Raw genomic sequence first — 26936 nt, 5'->3', positions numbered from 1 at the left:
CTGCTGTAACTGCCCTCTATGTGCAAATCAAAGCTGCACCTTCTGAACATAACTGCTCATTTGCATTCTTTTAATCTGTTTAAACTGCCAGATCTGAAAACACAGAAGATTTATAATTCCAGCAATAAAGAAGCAAGTGTCACTCAGGCTTTCCCTTGCTACAAAGTGCTTAATTAAGCTTTGGGTTGTTAATCTCGGTGCAGGTTGGAAAATGACCACTGGGTTTAAAAATCTCTGTGGGATCTTTTGTTCCGCAGCGGTAAGCAGATACAGAGGCTAGTTTGTGATCACCATATGGAAATGCTAAAGTTTCAGAAGTCACCTACAGTTCTGAATGAATTCAGATGCAGCTTTGAGCCAGCTTCTCAAGAGGCAGTAAGGAAACGTTAGTGCATGCAAAGAGAAGCATAGGCAACCTGCAGTTAGACCTAGAAGAACTTCTTTCTATGCATTCTCAGTTCTCGAAGTGGGGAAAAAAGCATGAGCAATTTCAGATCAATGCAAATAAATAAATAAATAAATAAAAATTATAATTTTAAAATCATTATTTAAATAATAATTTAGATTTTCATTCCCAATCCACTGCTTGAAACAGTGTCATGTGTCAGCAGACCTGAAAAATAAACATTTTCCTGTCTTGCCATCTTATAGTTACTATTCACATTTTTAGCTATACTCAATACCTAGTTCAAGTTTGAAACAAATGTAAATTGAACAGAAACACCTGCAATTCACCCACAAATTACTGAAATATTATACGCTTATTTTCTAGCTTGTCCTTCAGTTAAAAATATTTGCTTAAAGTCAGTGTACATTTGTGATGTAGGTAACAGCTTCAGACGAGGATGAGGACAGGACAAGCCTCAGTGTAACTTCAGACTGAGCTACACTGCAGGGGAGAGCTCTGCTCTCTGATAAGAGAAGAAGAAACACAATTATCTCAGTCTTCCGTACCCAAACCCAGAGAAAGACTGGCCTAAAAGTGTAAAAGGAGTTGTAACTGAAAAAACTAATTAATTCAACCTTTCACACAGGACCACAGGAGTTATTAAATAAAAATTCAAGACGTTAGAACAAGATCCTAATGTGTTTTAGAACGCAGGTGTCCTTGTGGAACCACACAAAGCAATCATTTTCCAAACACAAGAGAATAGGAATGTTTAAGAGCAGCACTGGCAACAAATGACTGAATTTCTACCATTCAGGAAAGCACAAAATATTTACTTATGATAGCTAGAAATCATCAGCCATAGGAATTAAAATGATATGGACATCGCTGATGAAAAACAGCTCCTCTAACTGCAGATTTATCACGTTTTGTTTTCTTCTCATGTTAATCAGAATTATTCAAAGTCCCTGTCTCTGAGTGTTGTTAAACAGTCCCTCTGCTGACTGGAAGACTTACTGGATATAAACACATCGCCATATGAAGTTTTATGCAGTGCTTTTTAAAAGACCCTGGTTTGGAAAAACTGAAGCAATAAGGCCCCACAAGCAAGAAAAAGATTAAAAAATAGCACCTGAGCATAAAACAAACAGCTGCTTTAATGCAGATCCAGGAGTGGAACAGCTACGAGTTTCATGAGTGAATATAATTTTGGCACACTTGCTTTTCTTTAAACAGTTTGAGTGAGTGAGGAAGTAGATGGAGGTGCTTATATGACCTCTCTAAAAGAATCCAGATGCTCCATTTTGCAGCACTGCCTGTGGTAATGGGCTTCAGCCTTTAAATTCAGTGCACAGACCTCAGCTATTTTAGAAGAGCAACTGATACCAGGAGAAGAGTCCTAAGGTCCTCAGGCAACAGGTCAACCTGCTCACATATCCTGAAAGCCCCTATCTCCCAGCCCAACAGATCTTTCTGGCCTCATGTTCATTCTGAACCCTGTCTTTATCCCTACAAACTCCTATACCTTGAGACAGGTGACCACCAACATCTACAACCTCTTATTTTTTATTCTAAGCAAGCGAGGCTGTATATGAAGCAGGAGTTCAATTCTCCAGTCCCAAGGCCTCTGTAGTGCCAGGATGAGGAAGGAGTTTCATGGCTTCCTATGAGGAGGAGGAGGATCTTGAATACAAGTGAAAGTAGGTTTTGAGGTACCTAGAGAAAGCAGAGATTAGCAGATTCCCTTTTCTCACTTTAGTATTACTATCTCAGACAATCCTCTGCTTATCAAAAAAAGCTGCAGTGGAGCTCCTCCCTTCAGACACTGGACTTTCTCTGCTGACTGTACTGGATGACTGTGTACCTATCCCAAACACTGACAAATCCCTTGCCCATCCTACTTTACTACTGAGATTTATCCAGATCCCTTAACTCCTGCTTTAACCTTCTCAGCACAATCATTTTCCTCCAGGTACAAATTACATGCTTCCTCTTCCCTCTGTCTGAGCACTGCAACTTCAGGATAGATGAAGGAAAAGGAAGGCATCGGTTCTTTAAAATAAAGGTCACCAGACACCTGAAATGGCAAAACAAGACGTTTTTCCCAATAATGACTCCTGTAAGCAGCTGAAAAATATTCTTCTGAAAGGTTGCAAGCAGTTGGCTCTTGATGAGCTCAGGGATAGAAACACCTCAGTAATATTTCAAATAACCTCAGAACCTATCTCCCCACAAGCTTCTTTATTTCAGAAGACAACACTTCCTCCTCCAAAACACAGTCGAGAAATGACATTTCACCAGCACGTGCAAAGCAGTGCAATAAAACATCAGCACACCCAGAAACTGTTTCGAAATTCACATCAAGGCAAGATCAAGATCAAGGTGTGAAAATGACCACAAAGGTCTAGCTGAGGAGACGGACAGCTTTCCTTCCTGCTATCTGCTGTGCTGCTTCCCACAGTGTTTGATGGAGCATTGAAAATACTGGGCAGCCTGCTGGAGCCATCCCAGCTGCATCCAGCTGTTAACACGCTCAGGCAGAGAAAATTTCCAGTTTCTCCCATGCTTCTGCTGTAGGTAAGGCTGCTGCTCATCAGTTATAGGGAGGAGACTCATCAAGTGATATCATCTTGGCAGTTCAAGTGTACACCCAAAGCTTTATCATACTTCTCACTGCTGTGAGGGACCCTTCGCCACACCACAGCAATAAACGCTTCCACACTTTGTGCGCAAGATCAATAAATCCTTAGCACAGAGCTTTTAAGCTAATAAAGATATAGATGCAAGATGTTATCACTCCAAAAGAAAAGGCAACCTTTCAACCTTCAATATCAGCCTGACTCTCTTGTTTCTTCTGGTCCTCTCACAGAAAAAAAAATAAAAATCCCATTAATTTCAAGGCAGCTGTCAACAGATAAGGTCACACGTTTTGACCCATATCGCTTTCGACATTTAAAATAATTCAATCTACTGTTGCGGCAAATAAGAAGCTAATAAAATACCTGTATTAGTATTTATTTTTAATAATTACTGATGTTCTGTGCAGGTAGGAAAGCTTGGCTGCATGCCTGCAGGACACTAATAGGGTGTTGGTTTCTTTTTTTCCCCCCAGGCATCACATTCCTCAGCGCACTAGAAGAAAATAAGCCTGTATTAGGGAGCATCATGCTGACTCTCATTATGCCACCTCATAAGCTTGTCCTTTGATTCACTGTAAAAATTAAATATATTTTCTCAGTGAGATCAGAGGTATCAGACTAGAGCTCATGGAAACACAGGTAGGAAAACACGAGTATTCTGCTTGCGAAATATTTTGCACACAGTAGGTTCAATCAGTGCTGCTGAATTGTCAGATAGAGGTCTGACAGGACAGGATTCTGCTGGATTCCCATTCCTTGGGGTTGTGGATGATGGAAACTGTGGGGTCCCCAGCTCTGATGCAGTCCAGAAGCAAGTCTCCCCCAGAGCTTCCTGCAGAGTGCTTGGCAAATTTGACATCTGTGTCAATTTTGCTGTAGTTATTAGAAGGGAAGCTGACAAGAATACCAATTTTGCCAAGCAGCTGCAGGATATTGCTGGCTTACAAGAAATGGGGGGGGAGGGAAAGAAAGGGTTTTGGATTCAGCTGAAATCCAACTCAGTACCTTAGTCAAACATTTCCTGCAGACTGGATACCCTGCTTTTAATTTGTTCTTCAGACACTGAAGTCCCATTTACAAGAGAAGGAGATATGCTGGCTGGTCAGGTTAAGCTTCCTGAGAAAAGGAAGTATATGTTTTTACTCTGGTTTTAATCACAGCACGCTTTCCAAATTTTTTTGGTAAATGAGGACAATCTACATAACGACTCTTGCAATGCCCAGAGCAGACTACGCAGGCATATTCAAGCCAGCTTCAACCTAATTAGTCTAACTCTAGCAGTATGCAGCCCAGTCCCAGTTCATGGAGCTGGATAAACTATATAAATAAATAAACAGGGCATTTCTGCATCCCACGGTACATCCATTAACTGCTGAGTTATGCTATGTAACCAATGAGCCCAGAATGCTGCAACTATCTTCAAACTGGTTGTCACTAGAGCATCCACATATCCGATACTCCTTGTGAGCAATGCGAATTTCGCAGAAATCCTTTACACTGCACTCCAGTTATGGCTGCTACAGAACATGAAAGACAAGCTCTTTGTTTGTAGAAACACGTCGTTTTTGTGACAATAGTTTTTTCAGCTGTCAAACCAAAAATACAATCACCAGTCAAGAGTAACACAGCCATCCATTCCAGCTCATTAGTCCTTGCCTGACAAATCAGGGAGCAGCTTAAACACCACACAGTACAGTGCACCCTTAGGTCTGAACCCTGCAAAATCTTACTCTGCATTTAACCTCATGCATGAATTTGCACTTAGCTAAAACAGACTTCTTGTTCTATTATGGGTCATTTGCAAGAGTACACGCTTAGGGATGTCAGAAAGTAGACTCCAGCCCTGCCTGAAAGCTTCCACTGTGCAATAAACAGGTCAGAGAGCAACTGGGCTATAATTCAAGTATCTTTTGGCAACCGCTTTGTTCCTAGCCCCAGTGAGAATGATAAAAAGTCAGAAGAAAATTCACATTTTCTCACAGACAATCCAGACATAAGATTTGCTGAAACACACGTACTAATTATTAGTCATCAAGGAAGAGCAAAGAAAAGAAGCTTTCTAAGTAAGTGAAGCAGAGTCTGAAACAAATCAGGTACAGATTTCTATGAATCAGTGCATGGATTCTTGGGATTCTTGATCAGACAAATTTGCAATATAAAAAAATGTCTCTGTAGTGTTCTCTTCTATATAAATGCATACAGATACATGTATATACATATATAAAGTGTTCAACTTTATACTTAAATACGTATAGACCTATATACATATATAAGGTGTATACACATATTAAAAAGTGTTAAACCAGGAGTGTTAAATGCAAGGAGAAGAGGTGTGTCAGGAAGAGAGATTTGTTTTTCTCAGAAAACAAGTGACACATTTTTCCAGCCCAATGGAAAAAATAATTTATGGTTACACAAATTACTCAAGAAAATGTCAACTCCTTTGCCGTCTCTTTTTCTGTTCCTCTGTTTGTACTTACAGAGTTTGATTGTAGCTGTACCCTCCACTTGGTTTGTCTTTTCATTCACACCATTTCCTTTATCCACAGCCTGCTAATTAATCAGTGTAACAAGATTTTTCCTGTTTAACTTTCTAACTCTTATAGTAGAGCATGAAAACATAGCTCTGTTGAGCTGCTGCTTTAATTGTAGTATATGAAATGTGGCTTTTATTTTTTCCTTCTTTTAAGAAAGGGCTGGTAACAAAGACCACATAGAATCTGAGAAATCTCTGCCAGCCAAGCTACAACCATAAGAAGCATATAAATAGGGGCCACAGTAACAGCTTTTAACCTTGTTGACCAAACAATCCAAGATTAACAAAGCAGCCCGACAGCGACCATTACCTGCTGAAGTGTGCTTAAATTTTTCACTCTTCTTCTTCCTCCATTTCCATGGCTTAAATAGCCTTCCAAGAGTGGCAAATTTGCTTCTTCTTCTGATTGGAGGTGTGTGAGTCCCAGGTACTAGAGAATCTGAACGCATTGCAGCCAGTCTTTCCACTTCCTCCGCTGGATTTTCCGCAGAAAAAAGAAGAAAAGGAGAAAGAAACAAAATAAAAAGTGAAATAGATACTTTAATAACTTATCAGAGAATCACACAGATGGTGATTTTTTTTTGCATGGTTACAAATACTACTAAAAAAAGGGGGGAGGGGGGAGGGGGGGAATCACAGTCTTTATTATTTTAACTTGATTTTCTTTTCTTCCAATTGAACTCATGTTCTGTTGTAAAGACCTGCAGTAACAATAGGATTCGATTTGCATGAACTAATATTGACCAAGGGCAAGGACTAAAACCCCTTGATACCACCACTATGTTCACTGAAACTGTCTGGGTTCTGAAAGGGCCTACACTAGGGATTTCCTAGTGAAAGGGTGTTAAGAACGCAGAAGGTCCCTCTCAGTCCTATGTTTCTGCCAACCCAATCCCTTCCTTTTAAGTCTTTAAAACTAGAGACTTGGAGAACTTTACCACAGTCAGGGCTGAATTCCCTAAGGAGAGTCTACAGACTTGCACTGAACTTCTGTTGTTAATAAAAGAAAATTCTGCAGTCATTACATTGTAATACATTGAGGAAGTCTCAGTACTTAAACATGCCAACAGAGAAATATGAAGTATTTAAATTACCCTCCCTCACAGCAAGAGAAACCTAGTGGTTGTCACTTGGCACATTTGTATTGCATGACTACTCCCTCATGTTTGCAGGGAAACGGTATGCTGATGTTCTTGAGAATTTACATCTCTGTAATTAGATGTGTAGAGAGAGGTAAGCCAGGACCACAAAGGAAAACATGAATGGCAGGCAGAAGCACTGTGTCCTTCTGTACTATAGCCACCAAGGCTTCAATGAACTCTCCCAGTCCTAGGCTGAAGCATGCAGCCTCCACCCCTAGAAAGTGTTATCTATCTGCACAGTTCAGTCAGCGTGCGGGGGTATTTTTTTGTCATTATTAGTTTTATTTCTTAAGGATATCATATACTCAATCATAAAAGGTGTATAGGAGAAGTCCTGGGAAAATTCAGACCTGTTAATCTACCCTAGTCTCTAGAGATGATATGGAAAAGATTACTCTGGCATATACTGAAAGGCATGTAAAGAACAAAGCCATCATCAGGCTTAGCCAACAGTATCATTTGTCAAGGGAAAGTCAAATTTGATCTCCTTTTAGGATAGGGCACCCACTTGCTAGATGAAAGGAAGGTGGTGGATGCAGTCTTTCTAGATTTCAACAGGATCTAGAGTATTGGGCAACCATCAGTGTAATGAGATTCAACAAGATGACATGAGATGGAGCAATGCCACACACAGGAATAGATGGGGAGATAAGTGGCTGGAGAGTGGCACAGCAGAGAGGGACAGCAAGCTCAGTGTGAGCAGCATTGTGCCTGGTAGCCAAGGGGCAAAGCACATTTTGGGGTTCATTAAGCATAGTACAGCCAGCCAAAAGAAGCCATTATCCCACTCTTGGGCCAGCACTGATGGAGCCTCACACTGGATACTGTTTTCAGTTCTGGGCTCCACAATATAAAAAGGATACAGAAGTACTTGAAAGCACATGAAGGAGGTACCAAAGTTTTTAATAGGGCTGGAAGGTATGTATTGTGGGGAGGGTTGGAGGACAACTGACCTCCTCTATACAGGACAGTCTGAGAGGCCTTCATTGCTCTTTTCATCTCCCCGAAGAGAGGAAGCAAAGGGAGGTGCCGGGCTCTGCACCTTCTTGGTAACCAACAGCAGACATGCAGGAACAACATAGGCTGGTTCAAACTGAGAAACATCAGAAAACTTTTCTGTACTGTTGAGAATGATCAGACACTGGAACAAGTTTCCTAGAAAAGTGGCACATTCCCCATGCCTGCCAGCATTCAAGAGGCATTTGATAATGTCCTCAATAAAGCGCTGTAACTTTAGTGAGCTCTGAAATGTTCAGGCATTTGGACTAATTGATCTTTGACAGTCCCTTCCAGCTGAACTGTTCTGTTATTTCCCAGCCTTGTGTTGTAATGCAGCACTGCCAGGAAAACTGAAGTGAGTGGTTTGCAAAAGGGCAGTCCAGAGTAATAAAGGCAGAACACAGATCTTCACTGCCACCATTCTGAAGCCTGCAGCCTAGTGTTTTCATTCCGCTAGCAGTATTAAAGGATTAACCTCAGCCATGAGCACAGGCTCTGGAGCCTCAACAAGAACAGAGCTCTGAAGGGATGAACACACCTACACCATGGAACAAACCAGAGATCTTAGCTGTCAAATTCTTGTGCATCTCAATGGAAAATTTTAAAAGGCTTTAAGTGTGCCAGATTTAGGTTGGCTTTCATGGGAACCATGAGAGAGATGCCTTTAGCACAAAGGAAATCCCATTATCAGGCCTCTAAACTAAAATATTATTTGAGCTTTTCAGGTTTTTCAGGGAAGATGCTTATTTTGTTTTTGTTTATTTATTTACTTATTTTTTTAACATCAGCAACACAATTCTCTTGGGTGTAGAAGCAACCCGCTGAACAAACTAGGAATGACACACTACTGCTGCTGAATTAGGGTTTCTGCTACATAAATCCACAGTTGAAGTCCTGCTGCTTGCCCTCTCTTCCATGTTCCTCACCAAGACAACATTTCTGCTACCAAAGTAACCCTACAATTACTAAACCTCAGAGATTCACAGCTCTTTGAGAGTTGGTCCCAGTTACTACTGCCAAGGCCATTTCCAGGTGAAATGACACCCCTTAAGACAGTCTTATTTCATGTAGCACATTTTCTGTGTTACACACCAGCCGTGCTCTCACTGCCCGCAGGAAGTCTCTCCTGATGAGAGTAAACTAGCATGGATTCACCACTGGGTAACACATATACTGGAGTCAAAAGGAATTTACCCATAAGGGTGGGTTCATTACAAGCTAAACAGTGTCAAAACCAGTTCCATGTTTTGACTGCTGTTCCCTGAATTTCAGCATTTTGTCCTATGTGAATCTGTTCCAGGAGCCCTATTTTCTCCCCATGAAAAATACTCAAGTGCAATGCTAATTCAAAGCATAATAATCACTGGCTAGGAATGAAGCACATTAGCATAAAGCCATGACAGTTTTAATACAGCAAGAATAAAACCAGACCACGATGCAAGAAGCAAAAGCCAGATTTGAGCACTCATTTTCTGCTGCATCTTTCCTTTGAGTTGGCCAGGTGGCCATCTTTCCTTTGAGTTGGCTGCCTTTTTGACTTCTAATGACTACTGACTATCTGTAGGCTGTGACACCCACTGCTGACAGCAGGCTCTGTGGGCTGGTTTCACACCCTTGCTGTTCCCAAAAAAAAAAAAGTGGTACTTGCACAAATGTAAACCATTCCAGGCCTAAACATTTTTTTGCCTTCAGTAAGAAGAGCAGTCTCATCTTGATCAGATTGTTGACCTAGGAAAGAGAAGTGGTGCATCTACTGGTGCGACACTGGAGTCACACTGCTAAGGTCTTGTCTTTAGCCTGGCGCCACAAACGTGATTACAGGTTACTTTCGATGCTGATTCTCTGTGCTTTTGGGAACTTGTTTTACCACAGGACCTGAGAGATCTTGTGGAAAAACAGAAGGATAACCACAGATCTAAAATAATTTATGATTTAAAAGAAATGTTGCCAAAATGATTAAAACATAATGCTGAGACCTATAAAAGCTACTAGGTCTGAAAGCTGATTTCTTTCCCTACTTTTTTTTCCTTCTCATTTTGATTATCTTTAAAATAAAACCACTTTATGTTTTGTTGGTTGAAACACACTGTATGAAATGTCAGATGAACAAAATTAGCAAGTCATGGAAGAGCAGTATGAAGAGCACTGCTTCAGAATAGTCAATTTACCAGCCCTAGGAAAAAGGCCTGGCCAAGTTAGACATGTTCTGTGTGTTCTTATGAACTTCCCACATCTTTCATTAGAACACTGATTTCCATAAGGTCCACTGAGAAATATAAACATCACCTATTTTCTTGGTTTGAGCAGTGTAGGAGGCAGATCTAGGTCCTCTCAGAGAAAACACATCGTACTCCGTTTGTCAGAGAACAACATTCTGTCATTCCAATGTCTGTCTGGGAATCACAGCCTCTATTAATGCTGCCAATATATAACATGGTCCAGGTTCCATTTTCGGAAAGCCACTGTTTTCCCATTCAGGTACACAGCAATATCTGAAGCTCACCTACCCTATCTGAGATCTTTAATATTTCTTTCCTTGCTCATAATCATACCCTTTCCTCATTGACCATTTCTGATCATCACGGCTCATATTCAGGTATATTGTTACCTTAACAGGCAGTTCACAAAGCTGGATTTTAAGCCTTCCTAGGAAACACCAATATGTAAACTGAGCTTTCTATAATATTGCTACGATCTCTACCAACAAGCTGGAAAAGATCTTAGTCCTACAAATGCAATTGGGTAAAAATGCCATTTACTTAATGATAATTCTTGTATATACATTAAAAAAACAAACAAACAAAAAAAAACCCAAAACAACAACAACCCCAAACCATAATACTTATTCTCAATCCACACCCAATCAGCCCTTATTCTACAGATTAATTTCCAAGCATTTCCTGTTAGGAGGTTTCTTTTATACTCAGCATACTGAGCATTTCCCCACTTTAGACCTTTCTCTAAAGCCTCTGTCCCATCCAAAATATGGAAGGGCAATGTGTCTTTTTGAAATAACAGGAACCTTGAACAACTACTCTAATTACCAAGCATTGATGTCTTCTTTTTACCTGAACAGGAACACTTTCAATTAAAAAACCAAAACAAAACAACGCCTTGTTTTTCTTTCAGTAAAATGGTTCATTTTCTGCTCTGCTATTATCATCTGTATTGTTATTTCTCTTTAATTTCCCTCCGCACCTGGAATTAATTTTCAGCAGCCCTCCTGTTACTATTTGAATTACCCATTTAAACTTTCCCTAACTTCTCAAAGGTCTGTTTTCCAACGAAAGACAAGGCATGGCATACAGCAGACTGAAGGCAGTCTTGCCAGACGGGAATGATTAGCTCTTTGGTTGACAACAGCTCCCATTGGAAGTCTGCATTTGTAATGCCACTAGCTGGGCTGGCACAGTGGGTTTATGAGCCATGAAGAGACTGTCAGTGGCGTTTCTTTGCATGCTAAGCAGCACTCCCCCTTTCTAAAGCGCTGCCAATTATTACCACTCCCCAGGTGTGCATCACTCTACATTACATGCGTAAACTGAATCTCTTACCATTTACGTTTGCCCATTTCAGCACAGTCTCAGACCACAGTAAAGCTCTGCTCTCTGCTGTGATCTCTCTACCTCAGTGTTTATATTTCTCTTGGTGGAATAGAAGCGCAATGAATAGCTTTAGAAGTCCAGTCCCGTTAGGACCCTGCTTCCTACTTCCCCACACTCTGACGTAAACCATTAATTATTCATGCCAACTGCAATCTGAAAGCCATTTTTTAGCCTCTGCAAACTATACTGTATTGTAGGTTACACTATAAATAGGTCTTTATTGATAAGAAATCTCTCAAAACACCAAGTATTTTTCTTATTTTAAGATAGTTCACAGGATTTTGGCTTGCAACAAAAGCGCTTTATCAGGTTATGTCATTAATAGCTACATAATTGCTGCAATTATAGAAATTAAGGATTGTTGTGTTTCACTGATCTCAGCTGTTTTGTCTTTGCCTTATTGCTCTCATTACTCACTGCATTTCCCACCTTCTAAGTGTTTATTACATATAGATTTAGAGCTACATTCAACAAAAAGCCTTGCTTTTCAGAGCCTGGATGCATGAACAGAACCCACAGACCTATTCTGGACACCCCACACAATATGTAGAGACTCAGCTGCTCCAAAAGGTAACTAGGAGCAGCCACTAGGAGTGCAGCACAACCAGATGGTAGCCAAGAGAGAAAAAGCACCAGCACAAGCAAACCTGAGTTCTTAGGCCTACATGGAAGCAATTCCACACATCCCAGGAATTCTTGCTTTGTTAAGAAGATTCAACTTGAAAGGAAGGAGAATTCAACCTATCCTAAATGGAAACAAGAGGAGACTGATAGTTTGTGCTTTTAGGAAAGTAGAGGACGAATGATGAGATAGCAAGGAGTTAATGTTGTAGCATACAGAACACTTATCTGGGAGACGCGAATCACAGGTTCATTTCTTTCATCCTCCTGTTAAAGTACAAGCCCACGTCCCCAAAATTTCCTTGGGAACACCACTGGACTTTGTACCATGATGGATGGGAGAGTACTTCCCATCTCTCCTACTGAATTATTGCCAAGATGAACTCAAGACCTACTGGGTCTGAAAGAATGAATGAGTGGAAGCATGGCTCCCAATAGTCAGGACGGTCATCTGTGAGCAAGAAGACTCTTCTCCCAAGAGTGTTTTAGTGCATGAAGAACAGAGCAGGTTCTAAGCATAAGCAGATCAGGAGCTGGACAAGCGCACATTCAATCCATTCAGCTTCTGAGACTGAAATCTAACTGTTTAGAAGATGGAATTGAATTGCCTACTAAACCATGCACATGATATTAAAAGTTCTACTTTTTAAACCTTCTTAGAAGATACTTTGCAAAGTTCACAAGGACAATAAACCAAAAAATTCAAAGGAGAATGCTAGCATGATTCACAGAGGATTATCTGTAATTCGAGGCTCTACCACTGTGCAAGTAAAGAAATGCTACAAGGCAATGCTGCTGTAGTGGTGTTGGTGACTGTCATCTTACAATCTGTCAACAGCAGTAGCTGATCTGATACTTGGCAATAGGACCGTAAACAATGGTGCAGGGCTGCATCTGTACATATACTTGCGCTGTTAAACCCAAGAGGCACTTCTGAGTCATTCTCTAGCTCATCAAACGTAGAGTTAAGTCTTATTAACCGTAGCTCAAATTCTTCTCCAAACTCAATGCTATGGAAGCAGAGAAGCTGCCTTCCTCCAGGCAAGTCTTCAATCTACTCAACAAGAATAAACAGCACCAAAATCCATGTACCTTCAACTCTGAAATATATTCCAGTGAAGAACTAGTTCATATTTTTACACATTTTGATTCAGTGAAGGTCTTGCAACTGATTAAAGCATCTTCTTGGAGGAGCTGGTAATGATAACGTTTTCATGGTTGGATTTTTCTCTCTACCAGCCTGAACTGCAAATTCTGTAGAGTTGCAAAATATAAAAGTAATCCAAGAAAAGAATGTGTTCCATGGAAGCCTGAAGGCTTGTTGCTACATTTTGCTGGTTGCCATTTGGACAGAGGAAGATACAGCACAGCATCTTGCACTGCTCCCTCTACAAAGGGAATCAGTGGGAAGTTCTCCCTAAGCCAAGTGCTCAGCTTTTCCACAAAGAGACTGCTAGTGCTAAAGGCTGCCCATTTATTTTGAGAAAGTGAAGAAAAAATATTTTAAGTGCTTCTAATTTTGTAATAGACATTCTGATCAAGTGAACGATTTCTGATCTTTATCTTCTGAAGTTCTTATAAGAAGGAATATCCAATAATTTAATTTATCTTACTAAAGATATGCGCTTTAGAAGGCCTTCTGAATTTGTTACTGATTTTTATGTTTCCTTAATAGTCATATTTATGCTCATTATAAGTGTGCATTTGGTACAATTACTCTTTTCCTCTTGGCCGACTTCCTATCAACTTCTATAAAGAACAAAAATAGATGTTGCTTTTTCCCAAGAGATGCAGTACAGAATTTACAAGGAAATGGTTTGAACTTTCTAGATGTTAAAGGTGGGCAACTTGTTCCTTTTCTTCTGGCCATTAAAGTAATAAAAAGCTTCATTTTTTACTTTTATGATGATACTAGTAAGACAGCACCACTGAGCTTAGAAAATTTAACACTTTTAAGGCTGTTTCCCCGAGTGGAATTACTTCCAATAAGGTGGTATGAGCATAAGTATTAAAGAAACAAAAACCAGTAACAGCCTAGCAAAAATAAATAAATAAAAGAATTAAAAAGTGTTTCACTGAAGTCAGTAGAGACAGTTCGTATCCGCATCCATATTCATGAATTAAAAGGACTAAATATTTCTGGGTTCAGTACCTGAAAATAGCTCTATGTGGTTTTCTCCAATTGTCATTAAAATAGAAACTCCTTTATTGATTCAAACGATGGGTAGTTTAGACTTCTGGCTGAGGTGAAATTTCTGTTTAGGCCCTCATGGTAGACTTGAGTTTCAGAGCTGAATACTCAGAAGGGAGAAAACACCAACAGCTCCTTTAAAATCACTATTAAAGCATGCTGGTTTGTTGGCTAAAACATACAGCATATTTCTGTGAGGATTTCATATCTGTGATTTCACTTTGTTCACCTTTTTCTTAGCACTTAGAATGTCTTATGTTTGCTGAGATCAGTGGGGTGTTTCTCTTGCCCCACAGATTAAGAGGCTACAGTGGACCATAGCAGGCTATATTTACCCTGCCTTTAAAATGATGGAGCTGATCAAGTTATCAACTTGCTTATCCCTGCCTGGGAAACATTACAGTCAAGGAAAGGGTCTATGCACACAGCTTCAAATTCATGAATAATTCCAGGTCCAGAAACCAGAAATAGCTCAGAAAACGAGAAAGAGTTTAAATCAGAGCTAAGGGAAAAAAATACCTCAAGGAGTAGGAAAACATTAACACTGAAAAACCTACTGAAATAGTCCCATCAATTTTATGCATGGTAATAGCAGTGGAAGAGAGAAACGCATCAAACGCTGACCATACCAAACTAAAAGGCAAAGGTCACAAGTAGCAGGTTACCTTACCAAGCCATCTAGTGACTGGATGATCATCTTGGGGACTACTATCATATTTTGTCCTCGGATCTGTCAAAGTTTGGCAATTGAGGGAAAAATAGGGCCCTCTGCTCTTTCCTTGTGATGAGCACATCAATTAGATGAGCAGGGGAATGAGGAAGGAAAATGCACCGCATTGTGTGTGATCCTTCTCATTTGGGGTTTGAACATGTTGATTGCATGCTAAAACCTGCCTCTTCATTGAGGTCAGAGGATTTCACTGGCCAGAGTTGTAAAAGGGACATTTTCAGCATGCTAAAATACACACACAGAAAAACAAACTGGCATAAAAGATTTTACAGTTTGGTCTTAATGGGTGCCTTCATTTGTAGTGATGGGAAAGGCCCCTTTCTATGGTGGTTGAGAGAAACCAGAGGCATCTTGTGTTCCGTGAACTGAGCGGAACATCTCAGAAGCACACTGGAGTGTGGCTGTGAAGAGCCATTGACCACAAAATTGGCAGCAAAATTCCTCTTTCTGTACCACTAAGGTAACCATAGCAAGCATCTGCATGAGATTTCATTTCATACAGAAATAGGATAAAAGCCAACCAGAGCCCAACATTCATCACAGTAAAACACTTCTTTTTCTCACCCTTTCGCTGTTGGCATTGGACAAATAACAAACTGATGAAATCTGATTCCCTAAATGCTGAAGGTTTCCTCTCAAATTTATCAAGATTCGGCTATAAAGCAGAAATTTAACAAAAAGAAAAACTTTTGGCAATTTCAATTGCCTGTCCTCACATAACCCAATGGGGTACAATGCTCTCAACTTTAGATACCAGTCTCTTTTAGAGGAAGTGTTTGTACAACCAAGTATCAGGGACTCCTTTCTACCAAATGTCAGATTGTGGAGTGTATGATTGGAATAATACAAGTACAGTCATAATTACAGAGTAAATGGATAGACAGAGGGGATCTAAGAACTCAACAACACTGAGGCCTTTGGTCAAGATGGTTGCTGGCCAATGTTGAGGCTCATCACAAAAACTCCTCAAAGGAGCAATCTCCAGAAAGAGATGCTACCTTAGTGGTGGTCAGCCCTTAAATGGGATCTAGGAGAGGTGGAGTCAAGCTCCAGCCCTTCCGGGAGCACAGCTGAATTACCCTCACCTGTGCTCCTGCAGCTGACTCGTTGCTTGCCTCAGATGGTTAATCAGAGGCTGTGATCAACAGTTTCCCTTACATGGAGGAAGCTCAGCAAACTTGCACATACGCTATTTCAACTAAGCTGGAGTCTTTGCTACACACTCTTGATTTTCAAAAACCTCTTTATTTAAACAGCATTTGTTTTAGATTCACAAGCGAGAGACTGGCCACAACCATGACATCTAGCCAAGGATCTCAAGCTTTACAAGGTTTGTGGTGATGCTTAGGAGGAAACAAACTAAGAAAGGACAAAACAGATATGCTTAAAGGTACCTATAGACAAACAAATGCAAACAGAAACTGGTAAACAAAAAATGTAATAGCGCAAAAAACTTATGTAAATTAACTGTCATAGTGGGTGAAAAACAACATCATCTTTGTCTACAAAACACAGGCAATAGCCATATTAGCTCAAAGCAGCTCATTTATAAAATTACCACCCATCTTCATACAGAATTTATTTTACCTGCAATTTTGTTTTTTATTTTTTGTACTTATGACAGAGTTCACTACGTAAAGGAGGTTGAGGGTGAAAAACTGACAAAAGAAAACAAACTCAGATAAAAACATTTCTGAAATGTTTTCCGCAAAACCCTTGTTTAACGCTAGAAAATGTATTACTATTGAACTGACAATCACCTTGCAGCTTACTGAACTGGCTGCTCTGCCAACTTGATACTCTGCCAACTTGATATGATTAGAGAGCAATCGATCAGTCCATTGTAACTGCAGGATCCCTGCATCTTCTATTAGGCTGATGGGTTATCATGCACAGCCCAAGGAGAATGGAGTTTGCGTGATGATAGAAATGTGTAGAAATTCAATTCTATGTTAGTAACTCGACCACTTTCTTGCAGTTGGACAATACAGACAAAATGCAGTCTGTACTTTATTGAGGCACACAAGAAAGAGAAGAGAAAAACCTCCTGAATCTCAGCTTGTCTACACTGTCTGCTTAGGGAGAGTCGTTGAGGGAAGGAAAGCTACATAACTGAACCTTATGAGTCCTTCCCTGCTTTCTCATTTAGGTATTGCGCCTAATTACCTCCAACCTCCGCTGGAGGACTCAAAGACTGGCAGCCAGAGAATAGACAGGCAGAAATTGCTCTTCTCAATTCAGATGCTGGAACAGGCAACAAATCCCATCTTCAGCAACACAGCAGACAGCTGGAAGTCAACTTCCAACTCTTATGGCTATAAACCAGCAAACAATTACCTTGGGGCTGTAAATATTGATGAAAACTTTAGTCATCTCACTCTCCTATTTCTCAGTTGGGTATACTTCAGACTCAAACAGCCTAAGTTCCACACAAGTCTCTGCACCTGGCTTTCACTTCTGTGTGAACCCAGATTTCAAAGTTACTTAATGAATAAAGCTGGTGTGCTAATATAAGGAGAGCATCCTGCTTTGCCAGTGCATGGGAGGAAGAGTTCAAGTTTTCAGCATTAAAAAAACAAAACAAAGCAACAAAACCCACAACACTGGCACTACAATAGCATCTGAATATCAGAAGTGTTTAAGTAGCTGCACCCAATGGATATATAAAGAGACAAAGCTATTGCCACAGTCCTTATGACATGGACTACTGACATTAGAAACCATGGATATGGTCCATGTGGATGGGAATATATAGGTCACAAATACTTCAGAGATGCTTTCTAGTACATGGTCTGTGAATGAAGTAGACCACAGTGGCATTCTGAGACCTTGTTCATTTGTTGTGACGTAGCTAATGACTAGTCTACTTATTTAACATTTTTGTTACATTCAAGACTGCTAACCAACACTTCCATCTGTTGATTCTTGAATCTGTGTTAAAATAGCTAAAAACTGGGACAGTGGCATTCTTGTTGTAGCTGTACATCCCTGAGCCCACTGCTGAAAGTTATCAACTATTTCTAACAAAACTTGGGCGTGCGCTTCTTGAAATGACCTGATTTTCTCAGTGTTACCATCACTACTCTTCCAATGCTTCCGGACCTTTGAAAGCAAAGGATTTAAAATACCATTACTTTCCAGTTTTTCAGATAATGAACTTCTCTTAGGAGATAAGGTAAAATAAAAAGCATTCTCTGCCACCAAAATCTCAAAATAAATTAAATAACTGGATCCATTTATCCATTTTCATTTTATTCCCTGTACTCACATTGTACAAAGCTATTAGACTAATGGCTTGAAAAATGTCATGCAAAAGATGACTGAGGGCAAGATCCTTTACTTAAATAGTGATAGGGAAGAGTGTCAGCTGAACTGCAGGACTAAGCCTCCTTTGCTGGGAGGAAGGGGAGAAGATATGATGTACACATTACACCCCCTCTGAAATATCCCAAACTACAGATACCTTAGGCTTATCCCCCACAAAATGCTGCTGTGCAGCAATGTCTCCCACTTATTTCCATGGAAATAACAACAGATAAAAAGAGCACACTAACACTGTTTGATAAAGCAAATTCTCAGCTGTAAACTACAGCCACAACAACACAGTCACCACCATCAGCCAATTCATGCAGAAGAGGTGATTGAGACACTCCTCATTTTGTGCTGTGACAGCTCTGCATGGCCACTCAGAATGTGGCTTGTATTTCATGTCACTGTCACCACTGCTGAAATGCGCCACCCACTGCCTCGCTGTGCTCACATCCACTGTTAGGTCTCCAGAAACATTTAGCAAGTGTTGATGACTGGCAGTAGGTGTCATTTATTTATTTATTTATTTATTTATTTATTTATCTTCCACACTGAGGAATTCAGTGACGCACCTTTGCTTCATACTCACTTCCATGTCAGATGCCATTCTATCAGGCTGCCCCTTTGCTGTCACGCAGCAACAAAATGTAATGGGACATTGACGGGAAAGTTCAACCTCTACTGAAATACAACCAGCATTCACCTCTGATGTTGTGGGCCAACATAATAAAAAAGGAAACATTACTTTTGGAGCAGCAGTACATCTTAAATAGCAAACCTCAGGCTACAGATAGCTAGTACGTAGCTCAGATTGAATGCTTCTCCAAGTTAAGTCACAGAAACGGGTAAGATAATAAATCTCAGTTCCACAAACCAAGGTCTTGGAGCTTGTGTGTCTCTCATGATAATTAACTTGTACAGAACACACACATATAGATATCTACCATCTTCTTTTTTTTTACACAGGCTTTCTTCTATGAAAAAGAAATAAAAAAATCCAGGGAAATATTTGTCTTTTATTCTGGATTTGTATTTTCAAACCTCAAAAATTTCCACTATCTATGCAAAGAAAATCTCCAGAGATTATCAGTCAGGTCTGGTCATCTCTTACTAACAGTTTTTCACATTGACTTTTTTTCCAAGATGGTCCATGAGTTGTCTCTCAACAGCACGTTTTAATGGTGGCAGTTGGGTGCTATGACTATGGGGGCATCTTTTAGAAAGAGTGGCCTGTGCAAATATAAGCCAGAATGGTACAACTAGTACAAAGAAGCTACAGCAGATGATTTCAAAATTAATGATTTTACCTTTGATTTAAACTATACTGTGCAGTTTTTCAGAGCAACCAAAAATGCATCTGTTAAATCCAAGAGTCTCAGCCAAAGGTAGAGGCTCTACTAGATTTACCTCATCTTGATTAAATTGGACCAAAAGCCAGGGAAATCATGGAGAGATGACAATGATGGAATTGGACATTACCTTGTTCCTCCACCCAATCCTTCCTGAGACTATATGACAAGAAGCAGCAGAGAAGCGGAGATTCAAGTCATGTCACGGGAGTAAAAAAAAAAGCAAGGGGACAGTTTTTCAGCTCATAGGGATGTCAAGAACATCATTACTTTTCCTTAAGTGTACAAATTAATTTCACAAAGGAAAATGTGGGGCCTCCAAATACATCCCAGCCTTCATATCTTAGCAGCTTTCCTGAATCCATCTTGATAATGAAAAATATCACAGCACCTTCCATGTTCTAAGAAAGTGATTACAAATTCCAGCTGGGACTGCACATTTGTCCACCATATAGTTTGGTGTTCCTTTTCAGATGTTCCTGTGCCCTGATGCTGGATGATCTGTTTGGGATGACATATGAGACCTGGCACCATCAACTTACCAGCCTACAACCACACGCAGTTACTCTCAGACATCCCAGCAGAGCGTTAGCAAAGTGCTATTGTAAACACTTGTTTTGGCAAGCTAGTGGTTGAATAAGACGACACTAAAAGGAAGCTAAATGTTGTCTGGTTACATGCAAGACAATCCTAAGAGATACAAAGGAACAGCTATGCATTTACTACAAGCCACTGAAATGGATCAAGAAATATATTCATGCACTACAACAATACCTCTAATGCTGAGGTAATATCAGTGAGCGATAACATTATATGTGCAACAGTATACTCGAAAGAACAGGTTTTGTTTATTAGTCAAGGAAGTCATAAGTGAACCCTGTCATAATGTGCTGTTTGTAAACAGGCAGAAGCTATTTAATAGCATGAACTGATACAAAATGGCACCATTTGCAAATTGAAAATATGAAACAAAAAGAGAAGAAAGGAAGAGCTGTCCTGTGACAGAATACTGATTTGGGTTATCTCTTCCGATCCCTTCCACACATAACCAATATTTTCCGGCTGTATGGCTGTGACAGGCAGTGATGTTATTAATGATCAAAATTCCAGAAATTGATTTTAACTGATTTTAATTCAAAAAAATGATTTCTATAAACCTCATTTACTTCTGAAGAATCCCAAGCCTTAACAAGAGAAACAAGCCACCTATAGAAACCATCAAAAAACATTTCTAAGTGAGTAAGGGATGCATTCGGAAAAGAAAAACCACAGAAGAGGAAATTAACTGCACACATGGGCAGGGATCAGAGCGTAAAATAGGACAGAGGGATGACGCAAGAAGATGCAGAACGCCAAGTTTGTTTGGGCAGGTTGATATCACATGGTCTCAAATGCTCTGGTAACAGCAGAGCAAGCAGAGAGTCTGCCCTTCCATTACATGTGTCACCCCCTGCACTTCAACCCTTTTTTACACACTGCCTTCTCTTTAATAAAGAGTGAAGAGCTTGTGGCCCTTTGTGGTTCATCAAATAGCTCTATATTGTATTGCTGACATATTTAACTTGATACAGAAGATATCAAACTAGGCATATTATTCAGAAACACAATAAATACCTAGAAAAGATCATTATTGTTAAGTATAGGAAATTCTGTACTGCTTTTATCACTCTCACTGGCGCTTTGTTTCATTTTTTGGACTGTAGAAAAGGAACCAATTTTTTTGTTGCGTATTCAGTGTTAACCTGATGTTTATATTTAAGTGGTTTACGTATCCCAGTACTTTCAACTAGGTTCTCTGAATAGAGGACAGGGAGGTAAGATGCTAGCAAATGATGGCAACTGAGCTATGGATTAAAGAAGGAAAGAAATCAATTAGAAGAGATGGGGCTGAAACATGCCAGCTGCCTGCACTTTAAGGACAACAGAAATTGCTGTGGCTTTTTAGCAGTGTTTGTATGTTAAGACTGTGAAATAAAAACAAAAGGAATTTGATCCATTGTGAGCAATTCCATCTTTGCTGTTGTTGTTATTCTTAAAATTTCTCACATCAATGATACAGCCCATAGGAGGCTGCTTAAATTTCTACCATGGGAACATGAGCATTTTCACCCTGAAACACAGGACTTAGTTATGGTTTTACGTAAGCTTGATGCAATCACAGAATCAGAACATCCCAGGTTGGAAGGAATCCATAAAGATCACTGACTCCAGCTACTGGCTCCGTACAGGATCACCAAAATTCAGACCATATGTCCGAGAGAGTTGTTTCTGATGACAAACTTGGTGCCATGAAACAGTCATGTGTGTGACACATGAAACAGCCCTGGAGAGGCTGTTTCAGTGCCTGATCACTCTCTGGTGAAGAACCTTTTCCAGATATCCAGCCCGAACCTTCCCTGATGCAGCTTCATGCTGTTCTCTTGCATTCTATTGCTGGGAATCAGAAAAAGGAGATCGGCACTGCCCCTCTACTTCCCTTGTAAGGAAGCCATAGGCTGCAATGAGGTCTCCTCTGAGCTGAACAAACCAAGGGACCTCAGTCTCTCCTTAAACATCTTCCCCTTTAGGCCTTTCACCATCTCTGAAGCCATCCTTTGGACACTCCAGTAGTTTTTATGTACTTTTTGTACCGTGGTGCCTAAAACTGCACATGTTACTGAAGGTGAGGCTGCACAGCACAGTGTAGAGTGGGACAATCACTTCCCTTGACCAGCTAAGAACACCATGCTTAATGCAACCCACAATATATTTTGCCATCCTGGCCAACTGGGCACACTGATGACTCATGTTCAACTTGCTGTTGACCAAGACCCCCAAAACCTCATTCAGCAGGGCTTCTCTCTGGCATCTTATCCATTCTATAGCCAGGGTTGCCCCCTTCCAGGTAGAAAAAATGGCCTTTGTTCTTGTTAAACTTTAACCAGTTGGGGACTGTCCAGCTCTCTAATTGGTCTAGATCTTTCTGTAAGACCTCTCCACTCTCAATGGAGTCAGCAGCTCCTTCTAGGTTAATATTGTCAGCCAACTTAAACTACATTTTACTCCTACATCCAAGCCATTTGTGAAGACATTAATGAGAACTGGCCCTAAAATGGAGCACTGGGGAATCCTGCTTGCTAGTGACTGACTGCTAGCCTGATGTAACTTCATTACTATTCTAACTCTTTGGGCCTGACCCATCAGCCAATTGCTCACCCACTGCATTGTGTTTTTGCCAAGCTGTGTGCTGGACATTTAGTCCAGAAGGATACTGTGAAGAACAGTACCAAAAAACTTCACTGAAATCCAAAAAGACAACATCAACCTTGGTCAAATAGATGGGTGATCTTTTCATAAAAGAAATTAAGTTAGTAAAATAGGACCTTTCTCTCTTGAACTCTTGTTGTCTGTGACCAGTGACCACACTGTCCTTCAGATGCTTTTCAGTAACTCACAGCAAGATTTTCTCCATGATTTTACTAAGCACTGAAGAATGACAGGCCTGTAATTACCAGCGTCTTCCTTTTTGCTCTTCTCATGAATTGAAACAATGTTAGCCAGCTTCCAGTCAAATGGTACATCTCCAGACTCCCAAGACCACTGAAAAATGACTGAGAGAGGTCTTGCAATGAAATTGGCCGGCTCTCTGAGTACCCTGTGATGAATTCCATCAGGTCCCTTCAACTTATATACTTCCAGGCAGAACAGAAAATCCTGCACAAGTTTAGGGTTGGCTGGGAATTGATTGTCACCACAGTCACAAACCTCCAACCTGGGGCACCTGATATTGTGTAAAGCCCTTTTGCCCATACTCTCATTTACCAAGTGAACTACCTATAATTCTACCTACACTTTTTGCACTGTTTTGGACAATAGTGTAAACCGTATTTGGGCCAAGGCATCTTATGAGGCTCTCTCAGACAATCCCAGAGCTCTGCTGGGTGACTACTGGTGCAGCCTTCTTGTCAAAATGCCCCTCACCATTCACAGCATGGACATGCACGGAGTACACAACTGCTTTACTCTGGGGACAAATGTTCTTGCCACAGCCACATGAGCAGCTCATGGACTTGTCCCCAGCTGTGGTGGGGTTTCCAGAGGGATGGCCATATGAAGGCAACAAAGCTTGTGCCCACTGCAAGCTTCCTGAGGTGAAGGACTGAACCCATTGAGTCTGAATATGATAAACTGAGTAAAGATCACACCTTTCTGTGAAAGAAACATTTATCTCATCCTACAAAATGCTGAGGGCACTCATCTTTCAGAGCAGAAAGTGGTGCCAATGGAGGCAAGGTGCACTGTCAGGCTCCTGGTACCACTGGCATGCAGAATACGTCTGCTCAACTGCATCAGCTTCCTTTGCCACACTCATCTCAAATCAAACACTACACAGTTCAATTTATAATAAATATATATATAAAAATAACCTATTTTATTTTATGATCTGTGCTGTCAAGCAGATATATTTCACCCTAAAGTGAAAGGCTCATGCCTTTTTTCCCCCCCTCTCTGTAAGGCAACTATCCTTCAGAGACTGAAGACACACAGTGCATAATTACATGGGCTGTTGTAACCCCAAGCATGTTTTTCAGCTTCCTACACTTCACAGCAGGACCAGGTGTGCTGGTTTTCTATTCCACTTCTCCATTCTGTGAGGTTTACTTCTTTTATTCTCCAAAATATTTTAGGAGCTAGAACAGGTACAATTGTAAATGACTGCAATGCCTCATAGCCACATACTGCTCAAGCTCTGGAGATGGTAATGGAAGAGCAGCTACTGTTTGATATAATGTGAGAATTAATGAAGAAAAACTTACATTTCTACACAGCTCTTGCAGAGATTATTGCTTTTCTAGAAGATAACTATTTCATTTAATAATTACTTTTGTGGGAAGCAAAATAATCACCTCAGAGACAGTCTCTTAAGAGATGATAAAGTAAATGTTCTTAAAGTTTCTAGTTGAAAAAAGAAAAGCAGAAAGTCTTCAGTTCCAGGTTAAAAATCACACATACGTTTTAGATTTTGAAAAAATATTTACCTCTGGAAGCACTAGAAAAGAGATGACAGCAGAAAAACAAGTATTGGAGTTCCTACGGCAGCAGTATCTCAGTCCATGCTGATTTTTATGCATGTATGTACAAGATAAGAATTGCCATTTAAACAACAAAAACCTGAATTATGGCACCATGTGATATGCATACTGGATAGGAACTCTGAATGAGATCTTTTGGGTATATGTATTCTTAACACTATGTATATGTCCACTATGCTTCTATATAAAGACCCCAAATCCTGGATCCCCGTGATTCTTGGCACTAGACATAAAAGTAGCAAGAGGAAGCCCCTTTTTTTTTACCTGAGAAGAAAGATCTTATAGAAGATAGGTGAAAGGAAATCCCATCATTTCAGTTCTACAGCTCCAGAACTGTGATCCAGGACAACACATGGATCGATGTGTCCAAAGCTTCCCAGAGATCCACTGGAGAAGTGTGAATGGAGTTACAAAACCCTCAATAGAGAACACTGGTCTGTCAAGACGATAGAAATCACTATTCTCTGTGCACTCTTCTCCCTTTCCTCCAATACACAGTTATGTAACTGCTTTCCACTTGAGCTTTCTTGCCAGATCCTTTGCACAAAAACCAACAGTAACCCACTGCACTTACTCATTTCTTTCCTGGGTTCTTTCTACCCTCAAAAGTTTTCTCACCATAATAAAGAAGAGATGTGACTGAACAGTGATTCAGAGCCAGGCTCAGACACCTGCAAGAGGCCAAGATTCAGACTCAGAGTATAAACTAAACAAAATCCACCCAATGTGTTCTCCCTTTATTTGGCCCAATATCTACTGTTCTCTTGCTCATAAGCATCTCATCTTCTATGGCCCGGCAGCACCACAGCCCTCGCAGAGGCCTCTGAAATCACAGTACATTTAGATGTATTCTGTACCAAGAGATGGTCAGCATCGCACGCACCCAATACATCTGGATCTCTTCTAGTTCAAGCTCCCTGTTCTCTACAAGCTTATAATTCACCTTCCCATGTTTACATACAGACAGCATTTTCATCCCCCTCCATACTTGTGGCAGTTTCAAAATACCTCTGCTTCTGTTGTCTTCCTAGTTCTTGCCTGTCTCGGGACTTCTGTAACTCCTCACCCAAGTTCTCCCATCATTTCCCTCCCAGCACTACAACAGCATTCAGAGCTCAGTGCAGGTTGCTCTTCTATCCCTTGGGGTGCCTCATGCCTTTGTACATTTGACCTCTCCTTCTGAGTTTAGCCTAGCATGTCTGATTGCCTCGCTGACATTCTGCCCTGGATATTCTACAGCCGCTCAGACTTCACAGGATGAAACTAAACACCTCATTCTTCCCTCCGAAGGGGGAATTTCTGTTGCTACACCATTTCTGCTCACCAAAGTTTTCAGTACTGATGCCTTATAGAGCCCCCTCTGTTTTCTATTTTCTGACTAATTTAGCATTAAATGCATCTGTGACTTTCAGTATGACGGCTAAAACATTTCCCATTTCCATCTGCATGCCTGTAACCTCCGGCTCATCTTGTGAGCTTTCCCCTTCTCATTTTTTACCTCATCAAAATGCTGTATCCACACCATCCCTTCATCCTTACTTCAGAGAGTCCATCTGCATGTCCACATTCCTTCCGCAACTTCTCTCCAAATTAAATGACCTCCCTTTGAAGATATCACAGGACTCAGTACCTGCCTCCAGCATTTCCTTTGGGTGCAGTGCTATCTATTCTGCTCTCATCTTGTGCCTTTTGCTAGATAGGTTAGTGGTCTTAGAATGATTTCCTCTTTTTCAGTATGAATTTTCCTTCCCCAGCTTTGTCAGTGCTGAGGAAGCAGAGTAAAATCATGACTAGAATCCAGGATTCACAACTAGATTTGGAAGGTATTTCAGCATTAAATCAATAGTACCCCACTGGCTTGCCTGTACTATAAGGACTGAATCCTGGTCTTTGTGTGCAGTACCAACAATTGGAATAATTGCTCAGGTTGTAGGAGTTACAACCTGGTCTACTAACATAGCTGTGGGCCTGAAACCTATCTAAACTATGTAAAGGTTTGGACAGCAGGGTGAAGCTTGCAATGATGGAAAAGGATGTGCATTTCTGTTAACAGGAAGAACTAAGCTATCCCCTCTTTTATCTTCAGGCTGCACAACTTCATCGACACCTAGATATCCCTACAGGCTTTTCCATACAGGGTTTTACCTGATACTCTTTACCTTTCCTGCTGATACTACGATCACATCACAATTTCAGTTCACATATAATCCTTTCCCTCCAATCTTCTAAGGTCGAGAACTGGTACCAACCAGGGAAATACCCAGCCTGAAAAATGATTAGGTCAGAGTAGAGCCAGCATACCTGAGACTACAGTTTCCTTACTTTCTAAAAGAAAGTCACAGCTGTGTATGCCGG

General features: G+C 40.5%; 1 protein-coding gene across 22 annotated transcripts in view; it reads right to left on the bottom strand.

Annotated features, from left to right (window-relative positions):
- PHACTR1 (phosphatase and actin regulator 1) overlaps positions 1–26936 on the bottom strand; it is a 283166-nt gene that overhangs the window by 111303 nt on the left and 144927 nt on the right. For all 22 annotated transcript variants that reach the window (XM_072329549.1, XM_072329546.1, XM_072329552.1 and 19 more), the window contains one exon: positions 5874–6038. In XM_072329549.1, coding sequence (XP_072185650.1) covers positions 5874–6038 — 165 coding nt within the window. The remainder of the gene's footprint in view (positions 1–5873; positions 6039–26936) is intronic.

Source organism: Excalfactoria chinensis, chromosome 2 (assembly GCF_039878825.1).
Source record: "Excalfactoria chinensis isolate bCotChi1 chromosome 2, bCotChi1.hap2, whole genome shotgun sequence".
NCBI lineage: Eukaryota > Metazoa > Chordata > Aves > Galliformes > Phasianidae > Excalfactoria > Excalfactoria chinensis.
Note: the sequence above shows the minus strand (reverse complement) of the source record. Positions and strands in the feature narration are given on the sequence as shown.